The sequence below is a fragment of the Eutrema salsugineum genome, unplaced genomic scaffold (assembly GCF_000478725.1).
Source record: "Eutrema salsugineum unplaced genomic scaffold, Eutsalg1_0 scaffold_1, whole genome shotgun sequence".
Taxonomy (NCBI): Eukaryota; Viridiplantae; Streptophyta; class Magnoliopsida; order Brassicales; family Brassicaceae; genus Eutrema; species Eutrema salsugineum.
Genome location: NW_006256909.1, coordinates 10,955,946 through 10,964,731, shown reverse-complemented (window position 1 = coordinate 10,964,731; position 8,786 = coordinate 10,955,946). Strand labels below are relative to the sequence as shown.

The 8,786-nt window shown below is 38.1% G+C and overlaps 1 protein-coding gene across 3 annotated transcripts; it reads left to right on the top strand.

Annotated features, from left to right (window-relative positions):
* Nucleotides 1-493: 493 nt before the first annotated feature.
* On the top strand, nucleotides 494-8,230 carry LOC18028549 (topless-related protein 2). Of its 3 annotated transcripts, none has more exons than XM_024148839.1 (25): nucleotides 494-736; nucleotides 867-1,046; nucleotides 1,320-1,433; nucleotides 1,527-1,685; nucleotides 2,186-2,351; nucleotides 2,449-2,572; nucleotides 2,786-2,901; nucleotides 3,103-3,235; nucleotides 3,322-3,431; nucleotides 3,639-3,708; nucleotides 3,785-3,855; nucleotides 3,941-4,036; nucleotides 4,139-4,231; nucleotides 4,428-4,555; nucleotides 4,828-5,062; nucleotides 5,177-5,335; nucleotides 5,438-5,533; nucleotides 5,830-5,979; nucleotides 6,065-6,175; nucleotides 6,316-6,492; nucleotides 6,640-6,768; nucleotides 6,947-7,042; nucleotides 7,129-7,311; nucleotides 7,524-7,699; nucleotides 7,806-8,230. In XM_024148839.1, exons 1-25 carry the CDS (start codon nucleotides 657-659, stop codon nucleotides 8,002-8,004), a joined length of 3,351 nt encoding a protein of 1,116 aa, XP_024004607.1. In that variant the 5' UTR covers nucleotides 494-656; the 3' UTR covers nucleotides 8,005-8,230. The 3 variants fall into 3 exon arrangements, with proteins under 3 accessions (XP_024004607.1, XP_006414395.1, XP_024004608.1); XM_006414332.2 differs by having other exon boundaries at nucleotides 2,186-2,363; XM_024148840.1 differs by lacking the exon at nucleotides 494-736 and having other exon boundaries at nucleotides 2,186-2,358.
* The last annotated feature ends 556 nt before the right edge of the window (nucleotides 8,231-8,786 follow it).

Genomic DNA, 8,786 nt, shown 5'->3' with positions numbered 1-8,786 from the left:
AAATCAATATAATATAATATTATAAATGTATAAGTCTTTTTGTTAACATATAACAAAAGTTAGAAAAAAATTGTTTCAAATTTTAAATACCTTTTAAATTAAAAATAAAACACTACAGAGATGGATAAAATTAAGCTAAGGTTTATTTAAAAAAAAAAAAGCTAAGGTGAGATTATGTCCAATATTAAAAATTGAAAGGTTCTGTCCTGCTTCAGTGGGCTGAGCTGTAGGGGAAAACCGCCATAGCGATGAGAACAAGCAGTTCCGACAAACGAGGTTATCACCTCACTTGATAAGAAGTTTACCTATATTTGATAAGAGGATCAGCTTATCAAATCACAGTCGGTGTTAGAAAAACCCTGCAAAACGCATCGAAGAAAGTGGAGAACAAGTCACACTTTTTTCTTTCTTTCTTTTTTTAAAAGAAAAGAGAAAGAAAACAGGAAATTTTAAATTTGAATTTATTTATTTATTTTTTTCCGGGTCAGCTTTTCTTCTTATTGTTTCGCGACGCGAAGAAATCGAACCACAAACCCTAGAAAACCATTCCAACTTCGAACACCGATCTGGGGAAATTAGCGTAACCGTCTTTCGCGACTACCCAGATCGCCTAAATTCTCACACAACCTTGATTCGCTGCCTGGAGATTTAACGAAATGTCATCTCTGAGTAGAGAGTTAGTTTTCTTAATTCTTCAGTTTTTGGATGAAGAAAAGTTTAAGGAATCCGTCCACAAGTAAGCTCTGCTTTCGATGTTTAATCTTAGCCTCCAAAAATTTTAGCGAGATTTCGCATTTAGAGTAAGATTCGCTACTTTCGTTTTTGATATTTGAATTTGTGTGTGGGTGTTTATCTTCGCTGTGTAGGCTTGAGCAGGAATCGGGGTATTTCTTCAATTTGAAGTATTTTGAAGAGAAAGCTATGCTTGGTGAGTGGGACGAAGTGGAAAAGTATCTCTCCGGCTTCACCAAGGTTGATGATAATCGATACTCGATGAAAATTTTCTTCGAGATCAGGAAGCAGAAGTATCTCGAAGCTCTAGATCGGTAACTTGAAATTTCCAATTACATTTTTTTTTGGTTTCCAAAGTGCAGAGCTTGTTTCAGGAATTTCAGACCAGGTAGTTTCGTGTTTTGTTTTTATGTATTTTCTTGACAGTTCTTACTTCTTAGTGATTTGTCTGATCAGCGGACATAGGTTTTAAATTGTTGATGAATTTTTCGTGTTTGCGGTTTAGGATGTTTTAGGGAGAGACGTTTTGCGTGCACACCTAGGCTTTTCATTATCTTATATATTCGCTTTTGTGTTCTTGTTTCCAGACATGACAGGGCAAAAGCTGTTGAGATATTAGCGAAGGACTTGAAAGTTTTTGCGGCATTCAATGAGGAGCTTTACAAGGAAATCACGCAGCTTCTAACTCTGGAGAATTTTAGGTAAACTTATTTTGCTGTGCATTTGATAGTTTGTAGTTTTAAGGGTATCAATGGCAGCCATCTGGAGTTGAGGTGTGGCGCTTTTCTTTCCAGGGAAAATGAACAGTTATCGAAATATGGTGATACCAAATCAGCCAGGGGCATAATGCTTGGGGAGTTGAGAAAATTGATTGAGGCAAATCCTCTGTTTAGAGAGAAGCTTGCTTTACCCACTTTCAAGGCTTCACGCCTGCGAACCTTGATCAATCAAAGGTGACCTCTTGTTTTTTTCTTTAGTATATATGCCATCAATGTCAAGAAAATATGTGCGCCTAGTATGTTCTGGTGGTTTCGAAATGATATTAGGCAGAATTCGAGTTTAGTTTGTTATTTACAGAGATAATGGGTTTATTTGATATACACGTCAAATACTAGAATGTGATAGTTCCACTGTGTTTTCTTAGAAGGGTGACCATGTGTACCAAATTGTTTGTGTAGTTTCCATGTTAAAACAGTTTAAGTTGGTAATTGCGGCACTTTTCTAGTGATTGAATCACCATAAGTGGTACTTGGATTGGATGACTATGATATCGAACTCTGGTATTAATTTCTCTTTCTTGTCTTTAACTACTGGAAATAGAAAATTTTCATTAGGTAACGGTGTACTGGTTGAAGCCAGTTTCTCTAGCCTATTATCCAAACCAGCCAATCAAATAGATGTGTCATATTAGTCTTTAACATCAGCTAAGGTTTTATTATTTTGATAATTGCAGCTTAAACTGGCAACACCAGCTATGTAAAAACCCAAGGCCTAACCCAGACATTAAAACATTGTTCACTGATCACACCTGCTCACCACAAAATGGTGCTCGTGCACCCACTCCTGTTACTCTTCCGGTTGCTGCTGTTGCAAAGCCTTCAACATATGCTCCTCTTGGGGTACATGGTGGAGTACGATCACATACTATACAATACAATTATCTTTACATATATTGTTGTGAGCTAAATGTAACTTATGTAACCATATGATGTACAGCCTTTTCATCCTACTTCTGCTCCGCCTCCTAATGCCAATGCTTTAGCTGGATGGATGGCAAACCCAAATCCATCTTCATCAGTTGTGGCGGGCTCATCCCCATTTCCTATGCAGCCAAATCAAGGTAATTTTTGTTGTTCAAAAGTTTAGGTAACTTACTGCTGCTAATGATGTGCAGAGTTTATGTTTTTGGTCATGAATAATACAGTATAAAGTACCCTTGTCACAGTTCTAAGGATTGTAATCTTGGTTTTGTAGTTGTCGTATTTGGTGTTAGAAAGTGAATATTAATAGTTTATTCCTTGCTCTGAATTCTTCTTGTTGTGTTACATGGCAGTTGCTTTGCTGAAACACCCTCGGCCACCCTCAAACTCCCTTGGAATGATGGATTATCAAAGTGCTGATCATGAACAACTTATGAAACGTTTGAGGTCTGGACCAACTGGTGATGAGGTGATAATTTTCTTATGGCTGACAATTTACTTAAGATATGGTTGCATTATTTGCATATCACTAATCATTAGGGTTGCGATAGTGAATTTCTGATGCATTCCTCATTGCTTTTAGCTTCATTTGCAGTTCGAAAGGAACACTCTCTTATTCTGGCATATCTGTATGACGCTGAGTGTATGGCTTGTATTTCTTACATTGTAGGTCACATATCCTGCTCATTCTCAGCCTGCCGCCTCACTCGATGACCTCCCTAGAAATGTAGTTAGTACGATGCGCCAAGGGTCGGTGGTGTTAAGCATGGATTTTCACCCTTCCCATCATACATTGCTCACTGGTTAGTCTAATGCTCCCATGTAGAGACTAATAGACTTGAGCGTTGTTTGGCTCTTGTTTCTGCTTATAACTGTTTGTTACTTTTAGTTGGTTGTTCCAGCGGCGAAGTCACCTTGTGGGAAGTTGGATCCAGAGAGAAGGTTGTCACAGAGCCTTTCAAGATATGGAATATGGCGGCTTGTTCTGTGATCTTCCAGGTTGGTCTTTCACTTTATTTTCAAAACTGTGATTGAGAACTCATCGCTTTTATTTTCATAAATTATTGATTTTACATAATACGTATGACCTAACTATACTGCGCGCAACGAAAAATCCTTTATTTCTGAGCATGCGTGAGTGATTTATGCTCTGTTTCAGCCTTTAATGTGATGATGACATCTTTACCTTGTCAATTTTGTTTCCAGAATTCTATTGTCAAAGAACCATCAATATCTGTCAGTCGTGTATCATGGAGTCCAGATGGAAATTTGATTGGTATGCTATTTGAAGATATAGTTGCATTATCAATTGGATACGATGTTCGAGTCTGATACTTTTTTTTCTTGTTCAGGGGTTGCGTTTACTAAACATCTGATTCACATATATGCTTATCAAGGGTCTGAGTTACGTCAACACCTAGAGGCAAGTCTCTCCTTCCTTTTTATTATTTAACCAACTTTGTTATGGCACCTGCACGAAGTGAATTATGAATTGTTTCTGCCTAAAGGTGGATGCTCATGTAGGCTGTGTGAATGACTTGGCCTTCGCGTACCCAAACAAGCAACTTTGTGTTGTGACTTGTGGGGATGATAAATTTATAAAGGTAAGTATGGAAAGGAAAAATTGCGAAAATTTTGAGTCTGTAATGTGCTTTTCTGTGGCTTCCCCTTTTTGTTGTCTGACAGATACTTTATGAGGGTTTTAGGTATGGGATTTGAGTGGGAAGAAACTTTACACATTTGAAGGGCACGAGGCACCAGTTTACTCCGTTTGCCCTCACCAGAAGGAAAATATCCAGGTACAGCCATCTCTTGGTGCTAAGTCTAGACGAAAGATTTTGTCACCAATCACCATTATTTATAGCAACCCCGTTCCATTTTGGGTACATTGGACTGAAACTATCTTCTTGTGGAGTAGATTCTCTGTGGTAAATTAAGAGTGAAAATTTATCCGTTGGCCTTCGTATTTATTATTTTTTCTTTTATTTCACGCAGTTTATATTCTCAACCGCTCTTGATGGTAAGATCAAGGCGTGGCTCTATGATAATGTGGGTTCTAGAGTCGACTATGATGCACCAGGACAGTGGTGTACAACGATGCTATACAGTGCTGATGGTAGCAGGTACTATCTTCTTACTCTGAAGAACTAGAACTTGGAAACTAATGTTATATATCTTTGTGAAACCCGTGATTCGTAATCTTGTTTTGAAAACTATAGAAAAGAGAAAGACTCGATAAGTGGTCATAGCTATAGGCGACGTAATAAACTTGCGGCTTTCCATTAGTGGGAAGGTTTTTTTATAAAGAATTTAGTTAGTTAAGCATTAAAAAGAAGTTACAGGTCTGCTACAAGGTGACGCCAATGTCTATGTTAACGCTTGCCATTTGTTTCAGATTATTTTCTTGTGGAACAAGTAAAGACGGAGACTCTTTCCTGGTTGAGTGGAATGAGAGTGAAGGTGCCATAAAGAGGACCTATTTGGGATTTAGAAAGAAATCTGCAGGGGTTGTTCAGTTTGATACAACACGCAACCGATTTTTGGCCGTTGGTGAAGATAACCAAGTCAAATTCTGGGATATGGACAATACTAATCTATTAACAACTGTCGAGGCTGATGGAGGACTCCCGGTATGAATTTCAAACTATTGCTTTTTGTATTTGATCTTTTCTCCTTTTTTTTTCCTTTGTTGTGGTTTCATATATTTGATAGTTCCTTATTGTGCTATGTACTACTTGTATCAGAGTCTTCCCCGTTTGAGATTCAACAAGGAAGGGAACCTTCTTGCTGTTACTACAGCTGATAACGGATTCAAGATCCTTGCTAATGTGGATGGTCTTAGAACCTTAAGGGTCATGGAAGCTCGTTCTTTTGAAGCATCCAGAGCATCGACAGAGATGAAGGTTAATATTATTTTCTTGTGCGCTTTTCTTGAATTTTTCCTTCTTTATAATACCTTTTGTCCACCGGAACTTACAATTTCTTACGCCAATGCTGGGAATCAGGTATCTATACCCCCAATGGTTACAAGCATCAGCCCAGCTATCGGTAAAATGGAACAAATGGATATAGGCTCTCCTGCAAGGCCAACCCCTATTCCTGTATGTTTTACTATCTTTCGCTTTATTTGTGTCTTTCAGCAATAGATGATTATAGGTGACAGGTGGGGCCCGTGTATGTGTGGCAACATATCGGCTTATTGTGACTGTACAGTTGAGCCTGATACGCTAGTTGCATCACTCAAATTCACAAATCTGATTAAATGAAATTCCTTATGCACTTAGTCTGACTAACCTTGGCCAAACTGAAAATGCATCTTGTTTTGTACAGTTCATAAGTTTCTCCCTGAAAATACAAATTGCAGAGTTGTCTGACTTTGGTTTCATTATCTGTTTAGAATGGAGTTGATGCAATGTCAAGAACTATGGAAATGGCAAGAAACTTGGAGTCTGTTGAAAAGTCCAAACCTTTGGAGCTAATCACAGTTATTGATCCCGCTCAGTGCCGACAAGTGACCATGCCAGACAGCAAGGATTCTGTTAGCAAGGTTGGTTATGTTTCCTATATAAATGGGGACTTCCATCACTTATCCTAGTAATACCGATTAATAATTTGCCACTTTCATTTCGAAGGTTGCTCGGCTTCTCTATACGAATTCCGGTGTTGGCATTTTGGCTCTTGGAACAAATGGTGTCCAGAGACTATGGAAGTGGAGTCGTAGCGAGCAAAATCCTACTGGAAAGGTAATACAAACCTTTGCTTCTAGACCTAGTGCAGTTTGATACATGCTGGATATTTATATGTATGTTTAAAAGTTGTGTGCTCAGATCACTTCTATGTTCTCTTGTCCAAATCGCTGAAAGTGTTTTTTTTTTTCTTCAAGGCTACCGCTAGTGTCACTCCGCAGCATTGGCAACCTAACAGTGGTCTCTTAATGACAAACGATGTTCCGGAGAATCCTGAGGGAACTGTTCCGTGCATAGCTCTTTCTAAGAATGACTCGTACGTAATGTCTGCTTGTGGTGGAAAGGTTTCACTGTTTAATATGATGACTTTCAAGGTGCGCAACCTATCTATCTTATTTTCTCCTATGCTTAGTCAGTTACATCTTTGCCTGTGATGCGACAACACTATAACTTTGGTGACAGAAGCATCACTGGTCTGTGTAAAATATGTGAGCTGACTGGTATTTTCACTTTGTTCACAGGTAATGACCACTTTCATGCCACCTCCTCCTGCTTCGACATTCCTGGCATTTCATCCTCAAGATAATAACATTATTGCAATTGGGATGGAGGATTCAACCATTCATATTTACAACGTCCGGGTAGATGAGGTAATTAATTCATTTGAGATCGTAATTCTGGTTTTTGTAAAGACGAGGTATTCATATTGAACTTTTGGTTTAGCTTTAAGATTATGTTGAGCTGATTGCTAAAATAATATCTTTGACACTCTAAATTCTTCTTTTGACTTTGTAGAATTTGTAATAAAATCTCTCTTTCAATCTGCAGGTGAAAACAAAGTTGAAAGGCCACCAAAAGCACATCACTGGTTTAGCATTCTCTGCCACTCTCAATTTACTGGTTTCCTCTGGTGCTGATGCTCAGGTAGGCTATGTTTCATATATTCTCGGCATGGTATTTGAGCTTTCACCAGACTTGGCTGTAGCCTGATTGATCTCTGTATCTTATAGCTGTTCTTTTGGAGCGTCGACTCATGGGAGAAGAAGAAATCTATAGCTATCCAACTACCAGCTGGAAAGTCACCAATAGGAGACACGCGAGTCCAGTTCCACAATGACCAGGTTCATTTACTGGTTTCTCATGAGACACAAATAGCCATATATGATGGTTCAAAGATGGAGTGCGTTCAGAAGGTACAAAAATCACCTGTTCCACTAATTCCAATGAAACGTATTCAAAGTATCTTTTACTTTTGGGGTTTAGGCCTGGCATATGCTTATACTATACCTTCCAAATAGTTTTCTCCGCTCATTTTTAGCTGAAGGTTGATAAACCACAGCCAAATCCGCACTTAGTTCTTTCTCTTGGGATTTTCATAATCTTTGTTGTTTCTCTTGTTTTGCAGTGGGTGCCACAAGAACCGATATCTTCATCAATAACAAGCGCGTCTTACTCGTGCAACAGCCAACTGGTTTATGCGTCATTTGCAGATGGAAACATCGGAGTATTTGATGCTGAATACTTGAGACTGAGATGTCGCATTTCCCCGTCAGCCTATATGCCCCAACCCACACCTAACAGGTTTGTTAAACCCTTAAAAAAGAAAACTAGTTCCACATGAAGTTTATTGTATATCTAACTCGGAAGCAATTGTTCTGACAAAATCTTTTATTTGTTTCTGCAACAGTGCTCCGATCATGCCGCTGGTGATCACAGCTCATCCTCAAGAATCAAATCAAGTAGCTGTTGGACTCTCAGATGGATCGGTTAAAGTGATAGAAACCCCAGAACCTTTTAGAAGATGGGGCGTTGCAGATAAAGCAGGGACTGAGAATGGACGGCCTTCGAGTTCCTCTGCGGCTGGGTCAGATCAGATGCAAAGGTAAAAGAAAAAAAGAATGAAGAATGACAGTTTAAGGTAGTTGAGTCATTTGGTTGTTAGTGTAAATTTATAATAGCTTTGTGTTGGACAATTAAACTGCTTTAGATTACAATCACTACTCAGGAGAAGGTGTAGTTTCCTTCTTCTTTTCTTTTTAAGTGTTAGTTTTAATGAATGCATTTATTCAGAGTCTTTTGTTTCCTAGCTTAGTCAAATATCCTTACTTTAAATGGGTAATTGTTTTCGGATTTCAAGATTCTTTACCATTAAAGATTACTAAGACGAAAACAATTAAGAATAACTATTCTAATGAATAGCTAACTTATCACTGACAAAGAGAGGATCGTCTAGTTTAAGATCCAGGCCCGGTCCTGAGTGAAGGCGAGGAAGGCGACCGAAGACATATTTTTTTACGGTATCTACTATAAAAAGGTATATTTTTGTTAGAAAAAAAATTATTAGAGATCAAACTCTAATTTCTCTAGAGTCCAGGTTTGAACCGTTCAAAAAGTATCAAGCACGAAAAAATAATAAATAATAGAGAGAAATCGTAAATTGAAGCAAACACACGTTTAAGGCTTTTTTATTAATTGTGTTAATGAATAATTACAAACCCTTATATTTATAGTCCCGAAAACCTGACTCTCAAACCCATTAGATAAAAGAAAACCCAAATTTAGTCTAATAAAAAAACTGTACCGTAAAATGGGTTAGTTTTGTTATCAATTGAGACAATTATGGTTGAAGAACTCGATTACGACAATTTAATTAACGATTCTACACGGA